Source organism: Pseudorasbora parva, chromosome 10, assembly GCF_024679245.1.
Source record: "Pseudorasbora parva isolate DD20220531a chromosome 10, ASM2467924v1, whole genome shotgun sequence".
In the NCBI taxonomy this organism is placed as follows: Eukaryota; Metazoa; Chordata; class Actinopteri; order Cypriniformes; family Gobionidae; genus Pseudorasbora; species Pseudorasbora parva.
The window spans coordinates 14,789,793-14,809,833 of record NC_090181.1 but is presented as its reverse complement, the minus strand read 5'-3'; the positions used below and the strand labels follow the sequence as shown (position 1 = coordinate 14,809,833).

General features: G+C 37.8%; 1 protein-coding gene across 3 annotated transcripts in view; it reads left to right on the top strand.

The window, feature by feature from the left end:
* rpap1 (RNA polymerase II associated protein 1) overlaps window positions 1-20,041 on the top strand; it is a 42,712-nt gene that overhangs the window by 17,453 nt on the left and 5,218 nt on the right. For all 3 annotated transcript variants that reach the window (XM_067455269.1, XM_067455267.1, XM_067455268.1), the window contains exons 7-21: window positions 1,471-1,683; window positions 2,298-2,413; window positions 3,943-4,041; window positions 4,211-4,312; window positions 6,190-6,357; window positions 6,439-6,618; window positions 6,709-6,843; window positions 7,716-7,886; window positions 8,239-8,396; window positions 8,551-8,721; window positions 9,868-10,063; window positions 13,663-13,772; window positions 14,120-14,315; window positions 14,403-14,549; window positions 15,293-15,435. In XM_067455269.1, the coding sequence (XP_067311370.1) occupies window positions 1,471-1,683; window positions 2,298-2,413; window positions 3,943-4,041; window positions 4,211-4,312; window positions 6,190-6,357; window positions 6,439-6,618; window positions 6,709-6,843; window positions 7,716-7,886; window positions 8,239-8,396; window positions 8,551-8,721; window positions 9,868-10,063; window positions 13,663-13,772; window positions 14,120-14,315; window positions 14,403-14,549; window positions 15,293-15,435 (2,305 nt within the window). The remainder of the gene's footprint in view (window positions 1-1,470; window positions 1,684-2,297; window positions 2,414-3,942; window positions 4,042-4,210; window positions 4,313-6,189; window positions 6,358-6,438; window positions 6,619-6,708; window positions 6,844-7,715; window positions 7,887-8,238; window positions 8,397-8,550; window positions 8,722-9,867; window positions 10,064-13,662; window positions 13,773-14,119; window positions 14,316-14,402; window positions 14,550-15,292; window positions 15,436-20,041) is intronic.

Here is a 20,041-nt window from a genome sequence, read left to right as displayed (position 1 = left end):
GCGTTACCCTCGGTTTCGGCTTTTATTTGGCAGGAGCGCTTTACTCTTAGCAGTGTGAACAAGTGAACGCACGGAGTAACGTCATAACATCGTTTTGAACACACTTAAATGTATCTAATATGATAAACAGAGCTACATTACCTCAAAATCATAACCGGAAGAGCGGATCTGTGCAGGCGCCCGGCGAATGTGTCCCGTCCCGTCATAATAAAAGTCCCGGTATTCGCAAGGCGGGTATTTGTTTAACAATCGCTCCAGCAGCTGTGCTCAGGTCCATAACACTCGGTCCTGCTCTGCTTTAGACTACAGTAACGTTAATAACCGCATGCATGAACGTGATTTCCGCCCGAGTCCTATTTTCCACCGGCTGTGATGAGAAGACCACATCTCCCAAGATGCTGCGCTCACACTTTGCGTCATCAAACTACGATTTGTTTTGAATAGGCGCCCTCCAGTGGACGAAAGCTGCATAGTGCACCTTTAACACATTTAATGCACTTACCCCATCCCCCAGACTTATTTAGGTCATCTTCCATTTCATACAGTTGATTGATGAAGAATATGATGCAATAATAAAAAATAATAATAATAAAATAAAAATGATTCTTGTGCAACAAATCATCATATCTGAAGGATTTTTGAAGGATCATGTAACACTGAAGACTAGAGTAATGATGCTGAAAATTTCACACAAATGTATTACATTTTAAAATGTATTTATCTAAATATTTTGATCAAATAAATGCAACCTTGGTGAACAAAATAAACTTCTTTCAAAAACATAAAAAAAAAAACATTCTAACCCCATATTTTTGAACAGTAGTAATAATGTTTAAATATAAATGTCCCCATATCAAGATGTTGGGTCTGGGAACTCATCATTGGCAGGGCCAATCAGATGGGGCGGGATAAACGATAAACGATAAACGAGAGCTACAACCAACCAGAGCAACGTGAAGCAGAGCTATTTGGTAATTCAACTTTGGCCGTATCCGGTCTGCAAAACTCCTAACACATCTTCCTTTCTTAAGAATGATTTCAGTGCTGTTCTTTTCTTAAAGAAAAGCTTAAATCCAAGTCTTCCAGATTCACGGCCAAAGCCGGGTCGAAAGACCGCCGGTCGCCTGCTTCTTTGTTTACAAATAGCACGTGGAACCGCCGCAACTCTGCCGTCATTATGTTAAGCCGCCCACCGACTATCTACACGATGTGATTGGCCCGACCTGAGTTTGGTTTTTCCTGCTCAGAGCTGTATTGAGAATTGCTAGACGATACTCGCTGCAAATTAGATTTGCTGCCGCTAGGGTGCGTCTAGATTTCTAGGATACAATATTTTAGTAACGAGTTGCAAGTCTCATATAAAATAAATATTTAATAAAAGACACATTTGACCTCCTGAAGTTGATCATTGTTTTTGTAATTTAAGGTTTTGGCTGACCATTTTCTTAATTTTCTTTTGTATTATGTCAGACCCTAGATTAGTGGACTTTGTGAGATCTCGTAAGGCACAGAGAACACCAGGATCTGAGTCATCATCCAATCCTGTGCACAGAGAAGACATTCTGCCTAATAGCACTTCTACAGAGTTAGACCACACAATAAAATCTCAGGAATCTCAAAGGGATACCATGGAGGATTACGAGGAAGATGAGAATCAGCTTGTAGTTCAACCTTCAATTACAGGTAAGTCTATACATTAAAAAAAATACTATTGTGTTGTAAAGTCGCAGTAAACCTACATATTTGTGGTTTGTTTGACCCATGCTACTCATTACAGTGTTGCTTTAGTCCTATGAAGTAGGCTGTATTGGGAAATTTGGATTGGTTTGCATGCATGCAGCATAGGAAAGTAAAGCTAATGTACCGGATATAGTTATCTCAATCTTGTCAGCAGAAGTGCTATTGGATGGTTTCCAGTTCTTTATTCACCCTGGGCTTGGAACTGGCCACACATATTCTGGACTGTACACTTTGCAGATCTGTCCAGCTAAGCTGTGAGCCCAGCATGCTAAGGCAGATGCATCCATTTCAATTAGTCTGATTAGAGCAGAGTTAGCTAGAGCAAGCACCAATTTGTTTTAAGGTAATAGAGATAAGAGGAATTCAATGACATTAATGGATGAAGCACATCAGAGTTTACTGTTCAGAGAACAGTTCTTCCGTAGTTGCACTACTGTCAGCATGTGAAATTGCGTGTCATACATGCAAATAGGCTTTTTAAATAACTGAAAGTCTAGTTTTTTGTTGCTCTATTATTATTAATTATTCTTAATATTGGATATATATATTTTTTACAGGGGAAGAGCTGCCCATCAAGCCACAGAAGGTGTGGCTTCACATGGACAAGGTAGAGCCAGAAAAATTGGAATGGACTAGAGACCTTCCTGCACCCAGTAGGCTCAGCACCAAAGAGGTACAACCCATGAAACATATAGAGGTGGTTTAACTATTTGAATTAATAACTGAATCTTGCACGGATGCATCGTTTACAAGAGGATCTATAAAATGGATTTAGAAAATAGATTCATTACATTTTTTACCAACTTTAAAGGGGTCATGAACTATATTAAGTATAAACATGCAGATATTTCTTAAATATATATACATGTATGTGTGTGTGTATTCAAATATGCATACTAATTATACAGAGTACATACACACACATATAATGTAAACACAAACTTTTATTTTGGATGCGTTTTGGATTAGTTGATTTAATAGCATTACTTTTATTATAACCAAGCCCAGCGAACGACACATTGTGGAATGTGCCTATAATAGATAGGTGAAAGACTGCCTGAAGAAGAAAATCAACACCTACTTCATCGTTGCAACTTTGGCACCGCCCACTGGCGAGTTAGCGAGATTACAAGGAGAGAAGAGCGATACAGGATTAAAAATAACATTACCTTCCAAAGGATTCTAATGCTAGAAATGTGTTTTTTTTATTAATGTGGTTATTTATTTTCAACAATGTCTCATTTGAACATTATTTATTCGTATTCAGTACGTTCCACTGTGGATTCTTTGGTAAATCTGTTGCAATTTTGGCATAGGCTTTGCAAAGATTTTATGATATGGACTTATCTGTAATGCCCCAACATGTAAGTAACTGTGTCAATGCCTTATCTGTGACCAGTGATTTCTCATATCTAATGATTTATGTACAGTCAGATGTTCTTTGTCTGTGTGTCAGTAAATCAAACTAGTGACAAAACGGTCAGCTTCACATTGTTTCTCTTAGTAAGATGAAAATAATCTGTTATTTAAACTGCAATTTAAATTATATATAGAAAGTGATCAAAGAACGCTCCCTTTACAATCGCTGGAGCGGTCAATCAAACAGCCAGAGTTTATCAGTGGCTGATTTCTGGACTCTCGCAAAAACTCCCATAAGAATCTCTGTTTGCACTGTTAGTTGTGATGAAAGCATTCATTAACGTGCAGAAATAGAGTGGCAATGACGAGATTGTTGCATTCATTCGTCTACAATGCTCATCAACCTTTCATGGCATGATCTAAATATAATGCTATAATCAACACTTTTCATGATTAGTTAACTATGAGAGCTGCAATAGAAGAAACATGCTAAAAGTTTTCGAGGAAGTTCGACATGTAATACTTAGCTAAGCTATTTAATATAAAAAGATGATAACCAATAAGTGCAGTGGACTTTTACACTGATGTGATGTCTCACAGCACACATGCCACTTCATACAGAGTGTTAAAATCAGAAGGCTAAAATCAGGTAGGAAAATGCCTTTTATTTCTAAACTATGACCAAATGTAATTATCTAAATTAAAATTATAAGTGCACCCCAGGAAACGTTATTATAAAATAATAAAACAATGCAGTTTATGACCCCTTTAATAGTTAGATAAGTGAAATGTTCTCTGGTATTCTGTGTTTTTGTTTGTATGAATGCTTTATTACATTTACAGGATATGCAAGCACGTTTTGATTTTGATGGCACTCTCATTCCACCCACCAAAGACTTGCCCACCCATTTGGGCTTGCATCACCATGGAGAGGAGCCAGAGGTGAGTTGGTTTAGCTAAATTCATCTATTTGATTGTTTTGAGACTGGTTGTGAAATAGAACTGACGCTAGTACTTATTTTAAAAGGTGTTTGTATTAGTCAAATGCAGATATGTGTAGCTGTTGTATATGTGTTATAATAACTGTAATTTTCTCTCTCCTCTGTTCCAGCTGGCTGGATACTCACTGCAAGAGCTTTTCCTCCTCTCTCGCAGTCAGCTCAACCAACAGCGCAATCTGGCTGTCAGCACTCTCGCTAATGTCCTGACCAAAGTAAACCAACATTTAAAAATTAAAACACAAAAGTTCATTGAGTTGATGTGAAAAGCCATTAGATTGCAGTAGATTTGATTTCACATACACTGTATTATTAGAGCGAGTAAATGCTGGATCCTCTTAAAGAGTCGCTGTCTTTTTTTTAAATTAAATAATAAATAGTACTTAAAAGAAACATACTTAAAATATGTTTAAAATAATCTAAACTCACATGAGATGAAGACTCTGGTCTTAGCGGCAGCCTGATTAAAACTATTATTTTATATGGACCAGGTCTCCATGTTGAGGTCTCTTGACCAACTCACTTGATCTTGGTAACCTTTGTATTTGACACGTTATATTGTGAAATAAAGTAATAATGGCTTATTAAAATATTTTGCAATAATTTGCAAAAGATACATTATGTAAATTTTACCCTCTAGCCGTTACAAAATAAAACTGCATGCATTTTGCGAAAGAATATTGTTTTGGTTGTGCCTAGGATAAATGTGACCCCTCACAATAGATTATGATTTAAAATAAACTCTGTTAGAGAGTTATTTAAGGCAATTTATCTGTTCAATAAAATACTTTACCTATTGAGTAATAAAAATGGCAACCTCCATTTCTGTCACTTTTACCTTTCAAATCCATTGGTTCTCACCATCTCCGAAAAGCCAAGCTAATGTTGATTCTCGTTTTATTACAAACTCTTATTCATATTATTCTTATCACATTCTCTTTTTGACAGTAGACTCTCCTAAGTTCTGTGTTGTTGGTTTTTTTTTTTTTTTTTTTGTGTGGATTCCCTGGCGGTTTGAGATTTAGAGGCTCCATGTCAACTTTTCTTAGCCTGACAAGCCAGACCTACATCAAGATGTTTGGTCTGGAAACTCACCATTGACAGGGCTCAATCCGAGGGGCGGGATAAACGGTTGTCTTTCAAACTCCCTCTGCACAAAATAGGATAGCGCTACAACCAACCAGAGCAACGAAGGTGAAGCGGAGCTAACGTTAGTTGATAGATTAAACTTTCGCCGTATCCTGTCGGCAAAAAACTCCGAACACATCTTCCCTTCTTAAGAATGATTTCAGTGCCGTTCTTTTCTCAGAGAAAAGCTTAATTCCAAGTCTTCCAGAGTCGCGGTCAAAGCCAATTCGAAAGACCGCCGTTCTCCAGTTTCTGTGTTTACGTGTAGCACGCAAGCGCAACACGGCTGTCATTATGTTACGCCCCGCCCACCGACTCTATATACGATGTGATTGGCCTGACCAGAGTTTGGTTTTTACAGTTCAGAAGGTTATTGAGAGTTGCTAGATGATACTGGCGGCAGATTAGATTTGCTGCCGCTAGGGTGCGTCTAGATTTCTAGGCTAAACTTTTCTCACTCGTTGAAACAACTAACCTATGTCACTCCAACACCACATCAAAGTTGCTGGAGCCGTGCAAACCTTCCCACGTTATCTAAAATATAAATGCTTAAAAAGGCTTATGATAGTAAATCTGGGTAAGAAAAAAACACATTAAAGAAGAATTGATGTTTTGACACATTTAAATTGTTAATTTTTAACAATAAAAAGTTACACAGTATCTTATATTAAATGTCAACTATATTGCTGTTCTGCCTGCATTGACACTATATGATAATTGAAATGAGCTGGATAACGTCACCGTTTTCTCCAGAGCGTCTGTACAGGCAAATCAAAATCTGTTGCATTATTTTCATGTTAACACTATGAAGCTGCTTTTGTTTTAAAAGACTTAAAAGCACTGTATATATAAAGGTGACTTGAGTTGACTTAGCTTTAACTAAAAACATCCATCCATCCAGCCATCCATCCTCTTTCTATAGATTTGTCGCTAGTAAACACTGTATGCTTGTGTTCTCCATCAGGCCCGTGCTGGTGAGTACACTTCATCTCTGAAAGGCAGCGTCTTGTCTTCTTTACTGGATGCTGGACTCCTCTTCCTTCTGCGTTTCTCCCTGGATGACGGTGTGGAGGGTGTGATGTCATCAGCGGTGCATGCCTTGCGAGCTCTGTTGGTTTCATCAGATGATGAAGTAAGAGACAATCATCTTGCGAATCATTTGTGCACTTTTGGTGATAAGGCACCACAGAGTTTCTGATTTCTCTCGTCCTAGGAATGCTTGGATAATGCCTTCCCATGGCTGCTTGGAATGGCAACCTTTCCTTTGCTGCCAACTGCCCAGGAGGATGAAGATGAGGAAGATGAAGGCTTGGATGAGGCCTTAAAAGAAACAGCAAAGGAGAAAGAAGAAAAGAAAACAGATTATGATGTTGCTAGGCAGGATGTTGTCATGGTAACTGGGGTCTAAGATCGCTTTCCTTCTGCAAAGTTAGTCGCTGCCCGTAGTTATGCATTATTAGGTACAATTCTGTGTTGTCCTCAGGGCTTTCTGAAGATGCAGGGACTTCCTCGGCTGCGCTACATCCTGGAGGTGCTCCGGCCCTCTCCCCGGGTTGTTCTTGATATTCTGCAGGTTCTGATCAGAATTGCTCGCCACTCGACTGCTGCAGCCACACAGGTAACTGAATTCTGAACAAACACTGTTATATTATTATTTATATTTAGTATTTATTAATGTTATGAATTCACACAATAATGTGTTCAATTCAGTGTTCATTAATGTAAGTTTTAGTCATTTTGATAAATTAATTTTTAAGTCCCCCTGTGGTCAATAATTGTTTCCCTTAAAACTCATCATTGATCAGAAAAATTACATATTCCTGTGAAAAATAAATGTTTCATGCCTTGAATGTAACTGCACCCTTGCTTCATTTAGTATACTTTTAGTTTTTAAGTTTCTTAGAACTCAGAAGTAAAATAAAGTAGCAATGTAAGATTACATTTATCAGAGAGAGAGAGAGAGATGAGTGTGAATTACCTGCGGCAGTACAGCACCTCTATTGAAAACATAAGTTGTTAGTTTAATTACAAAGTTATCACCTTGTTGCTGAGAAATATAGCCTAATATAGCTTTCAGTAGCGATGCTTTTTTATTTATATAATTCACGGGGCAGAGGTTGAAAAACATTTTCTGTGCTCCTATGTGTTTCTGTACACACACACACACACACACACACACACACACACACACACACACACACACACACACACACACACACACACACACACACACACACACACACACACACACACACACACACACACATATATAAATAAAAAGCTGTGTGTTTTGAGTGCATACAGGCACGACTGCTTCATAATACGATATTAAAAAGCTATCTTTGTGGCCAAACATGTAACAACAATAACAACACTCCTCTGAACCCCGCTTTTACCTTATGTGCTGCCCTGGCACTGCTTTAGACTACTGGTATAATTAGCTTTTTTTTTTTTGAATTTTTTATTACAATGCAATCCTTTTTCTGTCAGATCTTGGACTGCCCTCGGCTGATGGACACTGTGGTTTCTGAGTTTCTTCCCTGCTCCTGGACTCCTGCGATCTCCCAGGCTCCATCTTCTTTATATGGGCTGCCTGTTGCTTTGGCGATGAAGCTGCTTCGTGTTCTAGCAAGTGCAGGGAGGCATGCTTGTGCGAGAATAGTAAGTATTCCCTGTATTGTATAGGTTTAACGGTGTCAAGCGGCCACTAATTCTAATTTATGATGATGCTTTTTGCTAGATTTAGAGGTCTCCAACTCCCACCTTCTTTAATAAATGAGTAGGATGCTTATTAAAAGATGTGACAGGTGACTCAGATGTCAAACCATAGTGTTGTGCTGAAATATCTGTATATTTGGACTTGCTATGGGCTGCAATACTATTTGGTTGTCACATTTTTATATTTTTGGTTTTACCTGAATTAAGAAAAGTTCTAATACACTAGAATTGTAAATTTAGGTGTGAAATGTATCTTAAAGTCAATGCATGGCCCTAATTAGCCTGTGTCTCTTAGCTAAACTCTCTAGGAGGGAAGGAGCTTTTGTCACGTTTTGTGGTTGTGGAGCCATCAGAGATGTTGCTGGAAGCAGGTGAAGCTCTTCGCTGCAGCACAGAGGCTTTGAGGTTGTTTGCAGTTGCTGCCGGCTACGGACAGGCTTGCAATCTTTACACGTGAGGGTGACCATTCACTTCTCTTTCAAATGACGACAATAATCTGTGGTTGTTACAATACAAAGTAAATTGTAGCTATATACAGTGAGAAATATGCAGATGTTTGGGGATGTATTCAAAGCATCTGTCACAGTGATTGTGTCCTTCATTCCAGTGACCTGTATCCCGTGCTGGTGAAGCGGTTACAGGCTGGGAACCGGCTGTGTGCTTCATCTGAAGCTGTGCTCTTTCTGGAGCTGGACCGAATCAGAGCTCTGCTGGTGCTGCTTACTCAAGTTACTCAAACGGCAGGATGTCATGAAGAACTGCAGAGAGGCCTAGTCAGGTAAGACTCTGCTTTTAGGTTATGGTAATTGGGGCAAACCATGTTCAAACAAATGCACATTGCATAAATAAAAAATAACTTTTGTATATTTAACTGTTAAATTGCTTAAAGGCTCAACATGTTAGATTTTAGGATTAAATTATCCAAAAACAACTAGAATTTTTTTATTTTGTTGACTTGTGTATTTTATTATCCTAAATGTTTCCAAGAATGTTTAAATCCAGAGAAATAAGCAATTTTAACCAGGACACAGACCGTGTCCGTGCAGCACCTATCCAGGATATACCCACATTACCTGCGATTTCCGTTTTATTTTGAAGAAACCACCCTTTAAAGACACTTTAATATATTACGTGTTTTATTAGAAAAGTGAGCAACTGTTTGGAGACCTTCATCGACAGAAAAACTAATCATTATTATACAGCTCAGCACAGTTGACCATGACTAATATCGATCTAGCTTAACGCAGTGTGGAACAAGTGTCTCATAGTAGCCCCCGAGCGAATAGACAGAGTAGCATTATAACATAACTTTCAAAACACTCAAATGTATCTAATATGAAAAAAACAGTGCTGCGTTACCCCACATACGCATGGCCGTAAAAAGCGGAAGATGTCATCTGGGGCATAACATGAAGCTCCACTGCTCTCAAGCTGTGTTTTGCATTTGTCTCTCATTAGCTTTTGCTCCAATGGACTCGTTCTGCTCCAACGGCTTTTAGCCCCACCTTGTTTCATACTACAATAATAAATCTAATACATTAGCTGATCCATTTAATATGATTTGTGCCCTAGTCCCATTGGACTCTTTTCCGCAGACTGTGGAGGTGTAGACAACAACTCCGATGACGCCTTTGTTTTGAATAAGCGACCTCTAGTGGCTAAAATGACATACTGTGCCTTTAATACAATAGGAATGTGCACTAATTAAGCAATTCCAAAGGTTCCTTAAAAATAATGATACAGAGCTTTATGATTATTATATTACAGTTGGTCAGGAACTCTCACTGTTAAAGTGTTTTACTGTTTATTAAGAGAAATGTATGTGCCACTAGTTTTTTTGTCTTGCTGCTTATAATATTGCATTTACATTTTTGCTGTAAATTTTGAATATGGTCTGGAGCTGTTTGGCTGTGTGTATCGACAGTGATCAGGGTACAGAGTGTCCTCCACCTCCTCCCGTTCTGTGGAGTCATGTGACGGGTCTCCAGCCCACTGTCATTAGCTCTCTCAAGGGCTGTGTGAGCGCACTCGATGGCTCGGCTCAAATGTCAAGTGCTCTGATTCTGCTTCCATCCTACCTGCTCTACGTGGAGGCGTATTATTCACAGCTCTATGTACAAGTAGGTATATATAAGAAAGAAATAAGAATCAAAGCCAGTGTCACACCAGTCTCACTGATAAGGTCATTTTAAAAAACAGACTTTTCTTCTGAATGTGTGTTTTACTCATATGTATTTTTTAAATATACCGTAGGCATACCGAAACCGTTTTTTTGTAGACACAATTACAAAAACAAACAAATTTTATTTTTTTCATTTTTTTTAAAGGGGTTATGACATGAGAAATGAAATTTGCCTTGATGCCTTAAGACATCTGTTAACCATTAAAACTTCATGCAAGATTCATCGCTTAAAATGCCCTTCTCATTATAAATAAAGCATTTATTTAAAGGTGCCCTAGAATTAAACATTTAATTAACCTTGCCATAGTGAAATAAGAAGAGTTTAATACATGGACATAACATACAGTGAGTCTCAAACACCATTGCCTCCTCCTTCATATGTAAATCTTGTTTGTGAAAAACACCACGGAAAAACAGGCTATTTTCAACTTAACGTGACGCAATCGCTGGTATCATTAATATGTACGCCCCCAATATTTGCATGTCAGCCCTTGTTCATTGTCAGGCGGAACTGCGCAGTGCGCAGCCGTCGGGAGTTCAGCAGATAAACAAGCGTCACGCGAGGATAGCGAAAACGGCAGCTCTCATGGAAACAAATGTCATGTTCCCAGCTGTGCAGGGGATGTGACGACTTTTCATATCCTTTCCACAGATAAGCAATGTCAACAGTCATAGTTGATGTTTATTTACATTTGGATACTTCAACAAAGTAATTCAAAGTTGTTTGTTTGCTCGGCCCATTTCACCACACAAATTTTTTCTAACCTGGGGCAATATCAAGCAGGATTCGCTCAGTATCTGATACTGAAGAAAGGGCCGATTTCAACCGTATTCCTGCAAGCAGTGAGTAGTGATTTTATCCACTTTTTGGCTGTCAAACCCATTTCGGATTAAATTGAAAGTTTCTTAGTAAGAAAACATTATGATAATATCCCCTGTGTTGTCTAGATCTAACGCAAGATGCTAAAGTAACAATTGGAAACTCCAAGTAGCATAAGGGTAATATTATTACATAAGGGTAATATTATTTCCTGCCAGTGTTGTCATAAAATACAACTGTAGATACGTATTTCGATCTTTTTTGATGGATTGAAATCTAAATTAGCCTAGATTTTATCATTAACACATAACTCAGAAGCTAACTACGTTTACTACTATGGTTTAGTTGCTTACAGATCCCTCAGTCGATCATTGTAGCTAACGTCACCTTCTCTACAATCTAAGTTGAAACGATAGTCATTTGACAAGGCTTAGTCAATTTGTTAAATAAATATACATTTTTGAGGACTGAAGTATGATCATTTTGTGGCGGATGAGTAGTAAACATGACACTGACTATTTTGATTGGCTTTTATATTACTTTGTTTGGCTAAATAAATCAACTTTTAAATCAGTACTCTACTGTCAAACTGTAACGTTACTGTACAAACAACATATTTTACGCGCTACTCAGTTCAGTTCGTGATTCAAAGTTGAGAAGCTATCATTGTAAAATCATTGCCATGACAGATGGTATAGATGTGTTAGCTGTCATTGAGCAGCAGTGCAGTGAAACAGCCAATCAGAACAGAACTCTATATTCATTAATATTCACAACCCTTCTAAATAAGGCAAAAACAGAGCATAACATCCCAGGGACAATTTCTAGGGTTGTAAATGAACCTGTAAAACTGTATCAGGGCAATTTTTGACCTTAAATAAGCCACATACCCAATTTAGATATCAAAGAACAATTTAACATACTGTATTGTTTCAAATCATTCTAGGGCACCTTTAATCCTGCTCCAAAAGCAGCTTGTTTTGATATTGCTCCATCTGTGATTTCACACATGCAAATCAATTTGCACATACCTGCCTCCAGAGCCAAGACATGGACGAATACATCATCGCACCATAGGCTCCACCAACTAGCAATCAGTTGCCTAACAGCTGACATTTGCCTACGTCATGTCACATCAAAAGCAAACCGAACCCATTATAATCACTGATGCGGTCTACACTGGATACTGTATACAGAAGCACGTTCAGTTTCTCACATTCACCACCTACTCAGTCAGTCCGTTGACCGCTGGACAAATGGAAGTGTGAAAGAATGTTGGCTTGCCATTTTAAATAGCTTGTTTGCGTCTCTCTACAGACTTAAAAAGGATCCCAGATTCGGAAACAAGTGGATGGTTTATTTTAATGGCGTCCCATTTGTGTCAGAGGAGCTAAGATAATAACTTATCTTGGTTGTGTAGTTCTTAAAAAATGAAAACAATCAAGCAGGGATACTTACATGTCAAGCAGAACTATGGCTAACTCCGCATCGGTTTTTAACCCTTTCAGGACATGTAATGTTAGCTCCCTCCACCTCGGAAAAGTTGCTGTGATATTTACCCTTGTTTTATTTTGGGCTCAATCTAAATCTTTCTTTTTGCCTATTTTATCATCGTCATCAGTCTTTTTCCGTTTACCCGTCTTTTTTATGAGTAGATGCCACTCCAGGAATTGGCAGTTTAGATTGTTTGTCCTGTACATGAAAGCGCATGAGAGGGTGTAATAAGCACGCACAAGCTTGATTGACATTGCTAAGACAGTCCTCCTGGCTCTGATTGGTTGTTTCTTACGGGGAGCGGTGGATTTTTGGAAATGGCAATAGAACCACTGGGAGGAGACAGAAGAGCTTGATTTTTTTCCCCCTCACAGATTATCTGTCTCATATTCTACTGTCAGGACATAATGACAGGTTTAACAAATATGTAAAAAATACATTTTTACAAAAGTTACCTACTGCAACTTTAAAGAAGCATATATATTTTATATTTATATATATATATATATATATATATATGTATATATATATATATAGAGAGAGAGAGAGAGAGAGAGAGAGAGAGAGAGAGAGAGAGAGAGAGAGAGAGAGAGAGAGAGAGAGAGAGAGAGAGAGAGAGAGAGAGATATGTATGTAGGTATACATGTCTTTTTTTGTGCAAAAAACTTTTTTAACATTGTATGTGAACCTCAAGGAAAATATTTACATAATAAAATATCCATGTCATGACCCCTTTAAATGCTTTGAAATGTTGATCAATATATGCATGATTGATACATAAAACATGAACTCATCTCTAAGATGGAAAGTGGATAATCAGTGGATCCTTTTAGAGTCAAACTGCCCTGAATCAGTGTTTCTGGTGTGATAAACACCAAAATATGAGAGATTATTTCACTTTATTCAGCATATTCAGTCCGTTCCCTCAAGTCAAGATAATGCTGCCTGAATGAAATAGTTGCTGATAATGTATCTTCACAAAAAAGGATTTTTTTTATGGATTTTGTTTTTACACTGCTAATAGAGACTGAGTGCCATTTGCAGCCTCTGATTCACATACTTTTTCCCCCTCATATTTATTTTAGCCTTTTAGAATATATCAACATTTAGTTGTGGTAACTGATGCTTTTAGTGCAAATGGGCCTATTATATATAGATGCTTTACAATAATCACCATCATTTACATTTGTAACGTGAATAATCTGATCTGATTCATTTGTCAGAGCTCTTTCCAGCCAGTACAGTGTCTACAGGAACTAGAGTCACTAACTTCAGACGTGCTTCTGCCCTTGATATCCCATCAGGCCATTCAAAATATGACCAGCAGCTTCAGGTAGGGTGATCTGACTTATTTTACTTTAGTGTTCAAAGATTAACCACATCAATTACTAACTAACTATATATCATATGAATTTTTTATTTTTTTGAACAAACCAGGTATTGGCTTAAAAAAAAACAAAAAAAAAAAAAACAATAATAGTTGCATTGACAAAGTTACAGCAAAATGATGTTATATACAATGTAATATTAATTAAAGTTATTATTAAATATACATTTTTTGCCATTAATAAGAGCATTTCACCCATGCTGTATCTTCTATATTGAGCCATACAAAAAGAATAGATCTTGTATAAATGGAACGTAATGATGATTATGAATATGATCTCTTCTCTTCTGCAGGCCCAGCTCTGTGATTTGTAACCCTGGGCTAAGTGCCCCTGGTGGAGAGGTCGTCCCCAGTCTGCCAGGCTTGTCCTGCTCAAGGCTGAAGACCTCCAGCACAATGGCAGGGCCCAACTCCCCTCTGTCCCTTCCTACTGCCCTCCTATACCTGCTGAATACCATCACCTCCATCCACAAGGGCTTAATTAAGAAAGTAAATTAGCAATACATTTTTGATAGATGTGAAAAAATGCTGAGATTTTTAAATTAGTGCTAAGTTTCTTTCTCTGTTTCTTATCAGTTCAGTCGTCTCATCCTCTCTGACTCTGTACTGGGTTATCTGCGGTCTTGTGTCGGAGCCATGCCCTCTTTTTCTCACATGAGCGCCTGGATTTTACGCCATGAGCACCACCTGCTGTATCTACTGCTCAGACTGGCTCACAAGCTGGTAACTGCAACCTCTTTATTTAACAAAACATTTAGAATATTTAGATATAATAAATAAAATATATTTTAGTTTATTTTCTTAATGAATGAAATGTAGTGTTTAATCAGACTTGAAAATAGGTTGTAAGAATTAAATGTGCTGGATTAATTATTTAAATTTATTTAAATGGAATACATTACTGTTCCTACTCTGTTTGGAAAAGTATGGAATTTGATTTGAGTAATTTCCAGGTCTGGATAAGTATGGAAAAAATCATTGTGTTTCCAGCTATTGCTCCTATTCAGTATATAAAATTAAGAATTTAGAGAAATAAATGTATCATACAAGCAGAGTGTTTTCACTGCAAAAGTTTAGTGATCATAATAGTAATGGTTAAACATGACATTATTAATTTAAGGTGCACCTTTTCTTTATGCAGAAATATTTGTCTTTATCATAAGCGGGTCTATTTTGAACTTTACTAAAATAATGTTTACACGAATGCCACTGAAAAAGACCACACAATCATTAAAATTCAGATTGTACTTTGTTGTTTTAGGGTTCTTCTAATCATATAAGTGCATGTTATCACTTTGAGAAAACCTGAATATTTATTATGAACCATTTATTTTAAATACGGTCTGACAAATCTATAGAGAGGTTTGGAAATTAGTTTGGAAAAGTATGGAATTTTTAAATGGAAAATGTAAACCATGAGATTGGAAATTTGAAATGGGAGCCCTGTTTTATTCTGTAATCTTTAGGTTCCAGTTGACCCAGAGGTGGCCAAACACGCTTCCTTGTTCCACCAAGTATCGTTGGCATTATTGCCCTGGCTTCTGCCTGGCAGTGAATACTTGGCACATGAACTCATGTCTGTCATGACTTTCAGCCACAGCCTTCTTCCGTAAGTCTGCTAAAGCTTTGCCACAAACTCTCACCTCTCCGTTTTGGCTTTGCACTCTTAGTGGGGTTATTATTTGTCTCATACATTGTATTCACAAAATAATATACATTTTTTTGTATATAGTGCCTGCTAAAATATTCAGATGCTAGGCACTAGACTTCATCCTCTAAAAGTTACCTTGACACCATTTGGAATAATGTAACAATGACTGAATGGAAAAAAAGGCTTATAAGATTGAAGTTAGGTCTAGCATAATTTGTTTACCTTATTTATTGTTTTTCTAATGCAGTGAAAATCTTTTCTTTTTTTCCTTTTTTTTACCACTTTCATATTTTTGCATGTTTATCATCATTATAGATGTAACTCTGCTTTGAATTGAGTGTAAGCAAAGAAAAAAAAAGCCAATTTTGCTGACGCTAGAATTTGTGTAAGTGCCTACAGATCAGAGGCTCTCTAGGATGCAATTTGTTATTTGATTTTATCTCGGTAACCTATGATGTATTTTATGTTGCTTTGATGTGAAATGATAGTATTAATATTCTTGAACCTCTTCAGGCATGTGCGATGACGTCAGGCTTTGTTTCATTAACTGTACCAAGATGAGAGGTGAAACTAATTGGGAGAAATTACATCAAGGACTGGGTATTTCGAGTTGCCTGCATAGAGTTGCGCCCCAAAAAATGAAATTTCTTTCATTAATGACTCACCCCAATGACGTTCCACACCCGTAAGACCTCCGTTCATCCTCGGAACACAGTTTAAGATATTTTAGATTTAGTCAGAGGGCTTTCTGTACTTTGAATGTAAGTGTATGCACACTTTGCTGTCCACGTCCAGAAAGGTAATAAAAACATCATCAAAATAGTCCATATGTGACATCAGTTGATTAGTTAGAATCTCTTGAAGTATCGAAAATACATATTTGTCCAAAAATGACAAAAACTACTTTATTCATCATTGTCTTCTCTTCCGTGTTCCTTTAATTGCGTTTTGATTCTCAAATAAAGAATCAAACGGTCATGAATCAGCATATTGACTCATGATTCGGATCGCCATGTCACGTGATTTCAGCAGTTTGCCAGTTTGACATGCGATCCGAATCTTGAATCATGACCGTTTGATTCTTTATTTGAGGAACACGGAAGAGAAGACGATGCTGAATAAACCAAAATGTATTTTCGATGCTTCAGAAGAGTCTAACTAACCAACTGATGTCACATATGGACAACTTTGATGTTTTCATTACCTTCTGGACATGGACAGCAAAGTGTGCATACACTTACATTCAAAGTACAGAAAGCCCTCGGACTAAATCTAAAATATATTAAACTGTGTTCCGAGGATGAACGGAGGTCTTATGGGTGTGGAATGACATTGGGGTGAGTCATTATTGAAAGAAATTTCATTTTTGGGTGAACTAACCCTTTAATGATATCTGCAATACATTGTTGGTTCTGTTCTATTTAACTGGGGTGGTATCGCTGGCTGCTTTCCCTGCTCTAATCCGTGGTAGGCTGCATGGATGCACAAGGAATTCTTGCCAGAACAGAACCATACCACCAATCCAAACTATATGCTGATTGTCAATTATTTTTGATGATGGTGGTCCTGACAGAGGTACAGTCATGGTTCAGATGAAATTTTAGATTCTCAGCTTTATCAAGCTGTAGTTTCACATCATACTCACAAGAGAGCAGCAAACTGCACATTTCAGACAGGATGGAGTGTATCATTACATGGACAGTTGACAGTTGTTGTTTTTGTTTAGATATACATGTATGTGTGTGTGTGTGTGTGTGTGTGTGTGTGTATGTGTGTGTGTGTGTGTGTATATATATATATATATGTATATATATATATGTATATATGTATATATGTGTATATATATATATATATATATATATATATATATATATATATATATATATATATATATATATATATATATATATAATATGTGGCCCCACTTTATATTAGGTGGCTTTAAGCACTATGTACTTACATCAAAAAATAAGTACAATGTACTTACTGTGTTCAAATTGTATTGCAAAGCACTTTGATATTGAGGTGGGATACGGGTAGTGTTAGGGACAGGTGTGGTGGTATGGGTAAGTTTAAGGGTAGGGTTAGGTGTAAGGGAAGTGCCAACTGTGTATTTACATGCAGGTATTATTAAAATTTAAATACAATGTAAAAACATGTATGTACACAATAAGTGCATTGTATCAAATTATTAATTAATATATATATATATTAGGGGTGTAACGGTTCACAAAATTCACGGTTCGGTTCGATACGATACACTGGTGTCACGGTTCGGTTCGGTACGGTTCGGTATGTTTTAGATACAGCAAAAAGAAAAAAATTGGCAGAAATTACCTTTTTTTATTATTTTATTAAAACTAACAAAGTATGATTTTACCCATCTTCTATGTAGTTACAGGAATAAGACATTAGCTCTTTACATTAGCGTGTGCGGTGCGTGTTGCGTGTGCGTTGCAGGAGCCCCACAGCCTGTAGTGCTTTACATATGCTGCGTTTGCAGTCCGCAACTGATCCGCTGTTGCATACTACAAACACAGTTGTACCATCAGCAAATGCGACATACCGTTGTTTTTTAATCCATCAATCTTGCCAACACCATCATAGCTACCAAGAATCCAAAGTTCACCCAAACACCAGACCTGTTGGTTATTGTAGGATCTTCTATTTCTGGTTTGTTAAACGCAATAGCCATTTTGCCACGAGCATTCAGCGCGTAGCCTACTGAGTAAGCGAGCACCTGACTGAGCAGCCTAAAACATATTTGTTTTTGTTTTTTTGTTGTTTTTTTTCACTTCGGCGGTGTCAGGGGCATTGCCTGTTATGTCGTTTTGGTTATTGGGCTACCTTGTTGAACGCATATTATTATATTTCACACAATTTTTTATTTTCCAAATCTAATTAATTAGTCCAAGAACCGTTCGGTACATAATGCGTACCGCGTACCGAACCGAAAGCCTCGTACCGAACGGTTCAATACGAATACGCGTATCGTTACACCCCTAATATATATATATATATATATATATATATATATATATATATATATTATTCACCTTAAGGATTATCAGGAACACCTGTTCAATTTCTCATTAATGCAATTATCTAATCAACCAATCACATGGCAGTTGCTTCAATGCATTTAGGGGTGTGGTCTTGGTCAAGACAATCTCCTGAACTCCAAACTGAATGTCAGAAATAGGAAGAAAGGTGATTTAAGCAATTGTGAACGTGGCATGGTTGTTGGTACAGTATAAACAGTATTTCACAATCTGTTCAGTTACTGGAATTTTCACGAAAACAATTTCTAGGGTTTACAAAGAACGGTGTGAAAAGGGAAAAACATCCAGTATGCGGCAGTCCTGTGGGCGAAAATGCCTTGTTGATGCTAGAGGTCAGAGGAGAATGGGCCACAATGACGCCACAACATGCACAACCTTGAGGCGGATGGGCTTCAACAGCAGAAGACCCCACCGGGTACCACTCATCTCCACTACAAATAGGAAAAAGAGGCTACAATTTGCACAAGCTCACCAAAATTGGACAGTTGAAGACTGGAAAAATGTTGCCTGGTCTGATGAGTCTCAATTTCTGTTGAGACATTTAGATGGTGGAGTCAGAATTTGGCGTAAACAGAATGAGAACATGGATCCATCATGCCTTGTTACACTGTGCTGTTGTGGTGTAATGGTGTGAGGGATGTTTTCTTTGCACACTTTGGTCCCCTTAGTGCCAATTGGGCATTGTTTAAATGCCACGGCCTACCTGAGCATTGTTTCTGACCATGTCCATTCCTTTATGACTACCATGTACCCATCCTCTGATGGCTACTTCCAGCAGGATAATGAGTTCACTGTACTAAAATGGCCCCGATCACTGTACTAAAACAGTCACCCGATCTCAACCCAATAGAGCACCTTTGGGATGTGGTGGAACGGGTGCTTCATCAAGGATGCATTAAAATGACATTTCAGTCAGGACCACTCTGGCAATAGAACATGATTTATTGTTGTTAATTTACAACATTTGTTTTTGGCGGTATGGTTCCGAATGGGGGTTCAGCTTTACAAAAAATTAAGATTAAGCTGGAAGTGAGTAATAGTGCAACATTAACAACAGATAAGGCATAATAGTATGACTACTGACTGGTGAAGTGAATAACACGGAGTATCTCTTCATCATGACTCCTGTAGTGGGTGGGATATATTAGGCAGCAAGTGAATATTTTATCCTCAAAGTTGATGTGTTAGAACAGGGTAAATGGGCAAGCGTAAGGATTTGAGTGAGTTTGACAAGGGCCAATTTGTGATGGCTAGACGACTGGGTTAGAGCATCTTTAAAACTGCATCTCTTGTGGGGGAACATTGAGGAACAGTGGTGAACCGTCAACTCAGTCATGGTCAGCCAAGGCTCATTGATTCAAATGAGATACTGTAGCTCAAATTGCTCAAGAAGTTAGTGGTTCTGATAAAAAGGTGCCCGAGAAAACAGTGTCTCACAGTTTGTTGCACATGGGGCTGCATAGCCACTGAGCCCTGCCCACTGCTAAAAGAGTCATGAGCAT